Genomic DNA, 10,092 nt, shown 5'->3' with positions numbered 1-10,092 from the left:
TTTATTTATTCTCAAGTGGCACTGCCTTTGAACCCTCAAAGTATACGATTGACAGGGCCATTCCACAGTAGGCTATTATGAATTACTGAGCTGAGTGTGATTTCGATAAGCATTCATCACTGACAATATTTCTGGATAAGTGCGTCAGAGTTGCTTGGCTTCTGCACGTTTTCAGCGTTAATAAATGTTCTATTATGACAGAACTGCAACACTGTTTACATGCGGTAAAGGGCGTTGAATATGTTCCACTATGATCATTTTCCATTGCTTACTACACGCTCCTCCCACTGAGCTACACAGCGCGCAATGAAAACAGCAACAAAAAAGCTGCACTTCCTCATTGCCTAGATACACTCGTCAAGCACACACGAAGAAACAAGGCTGCGCATTGTTTTGATTTTATACTGGTCAGTGTATCTGGGAGGTACAAATACTAAAATACAGCATAGGCCTGCGCACATACAACACTGAATAGGATAATTATTCAATATCGAAAAGGAATACAATTTAACGTTACACTGTTGCTGTTTTGAAGAACAGCCGATCAATTCAACAGGTAGGTCCCTGATTTGTGTCTCTTCTCTTGTTCTTTGATCTATTCCCAGACAATGTGGCATTTGACTCTGTACTGCTTTCCTGAATAGTTTGTTTCTGTTCTACATGACATTTGCGATAATAGTTTCTGGTGGAATAATAACCAAAGGTAAATCCCATTCCATGCCTTGGGCTATGCGAAATATTATTTAAATTGGGGTAATGATTAATTTATCACTGATATTAAATATATCTTTACGAATTATTCAACATGGCTATGTCAATGGAATCACTATTGAATGTGTGGCGCTAATCTAATATGAAGGACCACCCTCCCCTACCATGAGGGGCCTTGAGTCATTTCAGGGACCGATTAAACTTGTGACCAATGAGAGAATTATGCTATTTTTCTGTCTCAGCCATTCGTGATGTCATAATGATAGTGTGTGTGAAATTGTTGGCCTAATGTAAAACATATTTTTGTGTAAGTAATTCCCCAAACTAACCAAATCAATAGCCTATTTATTCAGTAGTGTTCAGGTTGCTTTGGAAAGTGTGCCAATGCATTAGGATATTGAATTCAATGTGCAGGCTTTATTTATATAATGTAATAGCCTAACACAATTTAGGCTCTATTAAGCCATTATGTGCTCGGTATAAAATAAGACATTGTAATATACTCATATTTATACATTGCACATTTTTTTGTTGCTATTTAGGAGAACAGTGGATCTATAGGTTGCATGTGAATTCATTGTCATTGTAGAGAAACGTATTACAACCCTCAGAGACAGATACAGTATCATACAAATTTCCATTCAGTGTGATGTCATTACTGATGTGTATTAGTGTTGCTCATAAAGTTTCTCTCTGTAATTTACCTGAAGATTACTGACGTGTGACCTCAGCATGGACCAAGTGGCCCCCTTGTCCACTGGCTATCGCTCCAGCCTCAAGGTGAGACTTCACAAGGCTGTGCCACTAATACAGTAGATAAGTAGGAAAATCGCATACATCGTAGTGCTGGAGATGGAGTTGTGTATAGTACATATAGGACTACTGTATCACAACTGATACTGCAAGGCTGGATCAAAATCCTGCACACCCAATAGCTCTCCAGGACTGGAATTGGAGCACCCTTCACTTAAGGCTATTGGGGAGTTAAGAAACACGGATTCCAAATATCAGCAGAGATTTCTTTTTAAATCCTGTGTGTTGCAGCACACTTGAGTCTGCTATTCTTCTCCCCATAACTTTAACCATAAAATATTAAATGAAAGGAAAGAGGACAAAGCCAGGCATATTAAATGTGAAGATAATTGGGGAGCTGATGGAGGAGAGGCTCTCAGTCTGTCCACCTTCTCTACTGCCACTAACTCAATTAGTCCCCTTGGTAACTAGCAGGAAAAAAGGCTCTCGAGACATTGAGGACCCCGTTTGTGCCAGCCTACCTTTTCTAAGGCCAAATAAATAGACAAATCATTAAACAGTTTAAGGATAAAAAAGGATGGTGTTTTGTGGGGAGTTATTTGAATAAAAAATCATTGTGCCTTACAGTATTAGACAGGCGCACAAATGGCACTTTAGCGTACATCTTTACTATCGATGTCCTAATGATTTGTTAAGGTTTCATGTGCGGCTTGGTTGTATAACGTCATAAGAAGTCTCATCAGCATCTGTAAAGGGCTAATGCTGAAATGGGTACAGTGCAGATTCAAACAGAGCTCATCTTAAAATGGCTTGTTTTTAGCTAATAGAATTGTGAAGAAGAGCCTGGTTTGTCTAACCTGATTCGAAGAGGGGGAACGAGAGAGAGTGAAAAGGGAGCGAGAAGGATAGAGGGAGGAGGGGGTAGAGTTTTTTTTCTCAAAAAGCAGCAGCCTATGCTGTGTTATAAACCCTCAGAGCTGAACTGCTGCCAGCTGCATCAAGGGGAGTTTCTAGTTCTGCTACGGAACAGGAAGACTATGTATGGTCATCCTCTCCCAGCGGTTCAGGGCCAGGCTTAGCTGGGAGAATAAGAAAGGCCTGATGTGTTTGACTAATGATGACAGATTGGCTTTACTGAAAGGGAGTGCCCACTTACAGAGTTCTTTCTGTCATTGCTTTTGCCTGCTCTGTTATCTTTTGTCTTTTATCTCACTTTATGTGACTCCGTCTAAAGAAGTGAATAAGGTATTTCCTAAATGATTCACAGTATCTGTGGGTGATCAGGTGTTGGTCATCCGTTCAGGGCTATACTTGTCTCACCTAATATATGCAATTATGTAGACATACTGTAGAATGGGGCTTTCTCAAATCATCAGGCAAAATACATGTTTTGTGTCTTTTAATTTAAACTAACAGTATTTTGTTTTTTATGTGTTTGTCCTCCACAGCGGCAGGCAGCGTTTGACCTTTTTGAAGATCCCATGTCTCTGTTCTCGGGATACTTCCTCCCCTCAGACGATGAGCAGTCTTTTCAGGAGGTGCCCTCTGGCCTCAACTGTGTCTCACATGGTACGCCACCACCACAACCTACCAACGAGTGCCACATCACTCTAGCCCTCTACTTTACACCAAAACACTTTCATAACACCAATACCAACTAATCACCCCAGGCCAAAGTTAGACCAAACTCTATTAGGAAGATTATTTGCGAGACATGAGGTGACAAAGTTAACAATGTAGTTAAACTGATTGCTGGTATACAAACTGTTTTAATTAATGATTAACAGAAAAACAGGTGTTTATTCGTGGTTAACAATTATCCATAACCCAAACTTTGTTAATCAATCTATCATCCTGTTCCATGGCAGCTAGCCCATTTAAACTGTCTGAACCCTACTTAGATTTTTTTTAAGGCCCAATGCAGCTGGGTTTTTTTTTCAATCTCAATATTAAATCATTACTGGGTAACAATTAGGTACCTTACTGTGATTGTTTTGAATTAAAATTAAAGAAAAATAGCTTCTTTGCAAAGAGCAATTTCTCAAGCAAGAATTTAGCTGGGAGTGGTCTGAGTGGGGAGGGGAAAACTGAAAACTAGCTTTTATTGGCAGAGAGGTTTGGACCTCTTTCTTATTGGTCTATTAACTAATTAAACACCTTGTGATGTCACCAGGCATGCCAAAACTCCATCCTACCTAAACAGACTGACATTTTAGGCAGTCTTTTCAAACAGCTCTTGCACTAAAAGTGCACCGTCATCAGTTTCAAAATTTCACAGTATTATTCTAACCTCATGGTGTGTAAATGTATATAAAACACAGGGAAATCATGGTTTTGGCTGCACTGGGCCTTTAAATTTAACTTTATTTTTGAGTTTGTATATGTATGAGTAGTGTTTTAAAGCTGTTGTTAGTGTGCACAAAACAGAGTAGTGTACAGTCAATTTGGAGCTGGATCAACTATGAACAGTATTAGGCAGTGGCATACTGTACACTGTTCATTCTTGTTCGCATTGACAGACCTGCCTATTGTGTTGAGATCACACCAACTTGTGGTTTGTGTTGTGCAATAGAGGTTATTATACAGATAGAACTCATTGTTCTTACAGCATTGACAGTAAACCCTGCTCATATATGTGTTATCACACACGTAGGCACAAAGGAAATGCGCGTTTTGGACTGATTTGGGTCTTTAAACAATTATGACACTGTTAAAGCAATGTTATTACATAAGAAAGGTCTAGAAAGGTTGATTAATAAGGTAATCAAACATTTGTTTTTGTAAACTCTCCAGACATGGGCCCTTGCTCTGTTCCACTTTTGACCCCGTGCAGTAAGGCAGTGATGAGTCAGGCCTTGAAGGACAGCTTCAGTGGCTTCTCCAAGGTTCAACGCTGCTGTGGCATCTCCAACAGTGAGTCACTTTCTACACCTGCTCAATCTCATTGCCCTCCCTTTTTCTTAATTTCTATTGAAATGTTTTCTACAAGGATAACAATTTGCTCATTTCCTAGCTAATTTTGAACTGGATTGGAGGTCAGTCATTTTTGCCTCATTTCGAAAGCTTTGCACTCAGTCCAGCTTCCACAATAGATTAGCTCCTGATTCTTACTCGTTAACACCATGTTTGTATGACATTTTCCCACTTGTTGAGTGTTTAAGTAATTTATTTTCTTCCCCTCTTTAAAGGACAGGTTCACCATTTTTAACCAAATCTCTATTTTTGATGTAAATAGCATGTTATAGAAGTGTCCAGACACTTTTTTTGTGATTTCACTTGGTTTGGAGAAAGAGAGCCCCCCACCAGCAATAGATTTCCTCATTGCTCATTCTGCAGTATGGGGGCCACAGATAAACATGAACAAAGGCTCCAAAAACACCCAAATATGTCCTTTTAGAAATGCATAGTGATGCAGGTCTTTAGATGTTGTACACATGAAATTGTGTAATTCTGAACTTTATCCGCAACTTTATATTCCATTTTATTGGACTCGGGCGATACTTTTTCCGATACTTTTCCACGTGTCTCATTTCTCGTGTCACCACAATGGGAACCAAAAAATATATAAATGCTCGCATACAGAAAAGTATCGCCCATTTCGAAAATGACTTATTTGTTCATGTTTATCCATACTGCAGAACAAGCAATAATGAAGTCTATTGCTGGTGGGGTAAGTTTCTCAAAACCAAGTGAAATCGAAAAAACTGTGTCTGGACTCTTCTATAACATGCCATTTACATAAAAAAAATTAGATTTGGTAAAACATTTTGCCTGTCCCTTAATCATTAAAAAGTAAGCCTAGTTAATCAAGACAAAGACTGGTGTATTTTGGTGAGGTTTCCATGGAATTGTGCATTAACGTTTTAGTAATTTAAAATGACTGTATATTAAGCCATATCTTTTTTCTTTCTCGCTTTCACAGACCCCCATAAGTGGACCAAGCAGCATGTGATGCAGTGGCTCCACTGGGCAGCCAGTGAGTTCAGCCTGGCCAACGTCCACTTCTTTAAGTTTGACATGAACGGCCAGGAGCTGTGTGACCTGGGCAAGGAGAGCTTCCTGGACCTGGCCCCAGACTTTGTGGGCGACATCCTGTGGGAGCACCTGGACCAGATGATGAAAGGTAACCGTGGAACTTTTTAGTCAGATGGTGTTTGTGTGGAAGGAAGATGGGGGAAAGAATAGGTGGAGTCATTAGTTCTTTTTGTATTCGGGTGGAAATGGTTTCTTTATTCTGTTGAATTACTGTATCCTTTGGCTAAATGATACATGCTAAAATCAAATAACAGTATTTCTGACGGTTCCTGACTTTATCCTCCGTTTTCTTCCAGAATGTCAAGAGAGAGAAGAATCCAAAAGCCTCAGCAGTGTTGTGCCCTCAGTAACCAACTGGATGAGCTCTGTCGGTGAGCGTCCATTAGAAAAACAAACTAAGCACCAGAGGGTTCAAATCCAAGTAAACATCAGATAGACAAAACAGTTTGACTTCAGCTTCATTTGAACAGAAGCCTTAAAGGCCCAATTCAGCCATTTAAAAAAATCTCAATATGAAATATTTTCTGGCTAACAATTAAGTACTTTACTGTGATTGTTTTCAATTAAAATGGTCAAAAAGAAACTGTCTGGGAGTGGTTTGAGTTGGGAAGGGAAAGAGCGAGAGGTTAGAAACTCTTTCTTATTGGCCTATTAACTCATTTACTGTCTAGTGATATCACTATTCCAACCTCAGTGTGGAAATATATATAAAACATAGAAAAATCACACTTTTGACTGCACTGGGCCTTTAGGCTGTCCAAAGAGGTCTCTGAGGGGTGGGTGTGATGAGATGAGCTAAGTGGGCATATGTTCTTCTCTACAGGCTTCAGTCTGGAGGTGACCCAGTGTGCCCTGCAGGTGCCTGACAACAGCGGTAGTCTGCTGAGAGAACTGTTTGAGACTGCGGACAAGACTACCCTGCTGACCCGAGATCAGGAGTTCTCCATGTTCTCTAAGCCCCAGCTGAGCACGGTCAACGTCAGCTACATCAGGAGCAACCCAGACGCAGGGCAACTCTGCAAAGCCTGTGAGTAGGCACTGTTGTCTAGAAGCTATTAATCAATGTTAATTAATTAGTGTTCATTTTCCAAGGGAACACATGTAAGCGATTCCCAACAGATATTTGAATTCAGTGATAGTTCCTTAACGTGATTCAGTTTCAGTTGAACTAACCATCTCTGTGCTTTGTTTATCCACAGTCTCGTCCCAGGACCAGAGTTTGTGTTCATTGGAGAGCATGGACAGCTTTGAGGGGCCAGAGTCCATGCTGCAATCCTGGGGTAGCCAGTCTTCCCTGGCGGACAACCAGAGGGTGCCGTCCAACGACAGCTTTGAGGAAGAGTGCAACAGCAGCACTCTGAGCCTGGGGAATCAGGGCCTATCCTTCAAGGACTACGTCCAGGAGAGGAACGAGCCTGTGGAACTGGGAAAGCCTGTCATACCTGCTGCCGTGCTGGCTGGCTTCACTGGTGAGTTTATAAACCCGCTGACACAGTCAAACCCAGCTCATCTTGTATGAAATACTATCTATCTCTCTGTCAACCCCAGTTTCAACCAGTTCAAAACAGCACACTATAGTTGTGTATACACAAATTATGCCTTTTGATCGCCGTCTGACTCCTATGCCTCTTTTTTCCTCTCAACAGGAAGCGGTCCTATCCAGCTGTGGCAGTTCCTGCTGGAGCTCCTGACTGATAAGAGTTGTCAGACCATCATCAGCTGGACGGGAGACGGCTGGGAGTTCAAACTCACTGACCCAGATGAGGTGAGTGTCAATTGGCCTCATACAATATGTGTATATCAGGTTGTGGAGGAGATAGCCACAAGGGTTTACAGTAGTGGTGTACCGACTACTCTGACAAAAAGAGTATCGCAACGGATATGGAGAATTTTCAGAATGCGATTATGACAAGTATTTTTTGTAATTCAAATAGTAATTGTCAGCTGCCAGCACGCATCTCTCTGTCCCTCAAACATTGTGAAGCCCTTTCTGCTCTAAATAACTAGTGGCTAGTTCTTATATCTGTAAGAAACAAGCGGGGTATCGTTTGAGCCTGCTGTAACGATTGGATTAGAAAAAGCCGTTCTCCCTCTGCTCTTATTTCCCCAGACAGACATACGCGGGGCTCCGTCTCTCTCACTCATCTCAGGGCACATTACACCACTTCTACAAACATTGTGTGTGAATCAGAATTGCTAGTGATTGTTGTTCTAGCTATCAATCTAGTTATATTTTCTGTCGACTTTGCTGAGGACATATGTTTGTTTTTGTCTGTGTACTTACTGAGTAGCTTAAATAAATATCCTCACACTTGTGTGATAGGCTTTACCTGCATTTAAACCACACTTCTGGGTCTTCCGATTACGAGTATCAAGTGTGATAAAATGGATACAATTGATTGAGATTGGCAACACCGCTAGTTTACAGGACTAAAAAAGTCTTCAACACAAGAGCCATCAGAAGACATCAAGATGTAGTGTAAGACTGTTTTGCATTGGTGTTTATCATTCTCTCCTTCCTCCTCCAGGTGGCTAGACGCTGGGGCCGCAGGAAGAACAAGCCCAAGATGAACTACGAGAAGCTGAGCCGTGGCCTGCGATACTACTACGACAAGAACATCATCCACAAGACCTCGGGCAAGCGATACGTCTACCGCTTCGTCTGCGACCTGCAGAATCTTCTGGGCTACTCGGCCGAAGAGCTCCACATCATGCTAGGGGTCCAGCCTGACACTGAGGATTGAACCAACTGGTGTTTTATCGAAAGGGAAGGGGTTGGAGATCTAGCCAGTGGGGTCTCACTACCCCAACTTAGCAAAAGTTGCTAATGGTACAGGCCATCTGAAAGTAATTTCTGGTCATTGAACAGGTGGCACTGATTGATGTCCACTGATAGTGGCTACACAGGTGGGCAGACAGTGAGCATCTCTAATTTGGAGAGGCAGCTCATGTCTCGGCTCTTGTGCCATCAATGTTCATTGTTGTGCAAGCTTTGGTTGAGAGGGGTGCCAGTATTTAAATCAAGCATTCCCTCTGGGTGAAAGTGTTATTGTGGAAGTTGTAATGGATCAGCTCTGTATCCATCTGCAAAGTGGAGAGCTGTTAATTGCGCAGATGACAATGGTGATCAATGTAACATAGATGATTTTTTCATTCTTGCCTTATTCTCAGCAAGTATGGTGTTTATGGAGTCTGAACAGTGGACATTTAGACTTACTGTGAATGATCTTGAGGTTACCAAACAAGAATGGTTTTGAGGTGGCGGCTCCAGCGCCTTAAATAGGAGTTTTGATGGAAAATGTATTCATGATTTTATGGAATAGCTAAGATTGCCTTTACTGTTGTGCTTACTAATGCATTGTCCTGCTGACCAGCTTGCAGCGCAACTGGAATACCAGTCATTGTGGCTATTGCATTTCTCCTCTATCAAAAAGGAAATAATTTAATTGTTGTTCTGTAAATATGAATATTTTGTCATGTTTGGTGAGTTATACACAATTCACATGTGAATATGGCTTTAAAGGTTGAATGTAACGGTGTAGCAGCTATCATAATGTATTTTTGTAGCAGGTTTATCAGGGATAAATTTGTGAATTGATTGTTTATTTATTTTTATGTGACCAAAGCGACATGTGGATGTATATGGTTTATTCTAAACTATAGTTGCATTTTGTTGTATGTTTTTATATTCTGTACCAAAGTCCCTGTGTATATATTACATTGGTACTACTGTACTTGTTATAAATACGATGAATATTCACTGTGTATTTACTGAAGAAGATAAAGCAGCCTTTTTCAAGTTGTTGTACAGATGACAGACACAAAAATTGCATAATTTTGGCATGGGTACGATCTTATTCCTTCCTAGCCCATGTGTGTTTGTGCTGTTCTCTTAATCATTTTAGTCGTCTTCTATTAATTGATATTGTATAACACAATGAAAAGTAAGATCATCTTGAGAATTCTGTTGTCGAAATCTTAATAATATAGAACATTTTGAACTGACAGGTGAAGCAACAGGGTTATTGTACATTATTTTATAATAGAATGTTGGTCTTGCTACAACATCCAAGCTCTGAATATATAATTGGCAGCGTGACATGCTGTGCTGTTTGCTGTAACTAAAGATGTGCATGTCATCGGCATGCCAAAGACCTGTGTAACTTATTCATCATAATGACTTTACTTAAATTACTTTGTCAGCATTTCAGTGTTTTTTAAATGGAAAATGGCTTTGACATTTTAATAAAAGCTTTATTTTTATATGGTATTATGTTTCTTTTATTGACTTTTGGTAGTTTAATATAAGGAGGGGTAGCTAATTAAAGAGCCATGGGTTTTAAAGAACACTTAGTTGAGTACCAAAATGTGTGTGAGTTTCTTAAGCCAATAGGATAAAAATCTGTCACACCAAGAATTAAGAAGTAATTTTTTTTAAATTGCCAAAGTACTGTTTTTTTTTCTTTGTTACTCTGTGTTAAATCTATTGTCAATCCACAGCTAGTCTCAATGCACACTAACCCATTGAACATTTTATCTTAGCGGATGCTACTTCCATCCCCAGCACCTTTGCCATTTACAAAAATGCCATGC

At 40.3% G+C, this 10,092-nt stretch overlaps 1 protein-coding gene across 1 annotated transcript; it reads left to right on the top strand.

The window, feature by feature from the left end:
* Nucleotides 1-357: 357 nt before the first annotated feature.
* Nucleotides 358-9,762, top strand: ets2 (ETS proto-oncogene 2, transcription factor). The gene is given in 10 exon segments (NM_001140089.1): nucleotides 358-556; nucleotides 1,422-1,491; nucleotides 2,913-3,033; nucleotides 4,258-4,377; nucleotides 5,387-5,587; nucleotides 5,796-5,870; nucleotides 6,323-6,526; nucleotides 6,699-6,968; nucleotides 7,146-7,264; nucleotides 8,028-9,762. Coding segments are annotated over 9 exon segments (1,374 nt in total). The 5' UTR covers nucleotides 358-556; nucleotides 1,422-1,443; the 3' UTR covers nucleotides 8,244-9,762.
* Nucleotides 9,763-10,092: the final 330 nt, after the last annotated feature.

Source organism: Salmo salar, chromosome 04 (assembly GCF_965601325.2).
Source record: "Salmo salar chromosome 04, fSalSal1, whole genome shotgun sequence".
Classification (NCBI taxonomy): domain Eukaryota; kingdom Metazoa; phylum Chordata; class Actinopteri; order Salmoniformes; family Salmonidae; genus Salmo; species Salmo salar.
Note: the sequence above shows the minus strand (reverse complement) of the source record. Positions and strands in the feature narration are given on the sequence as shown.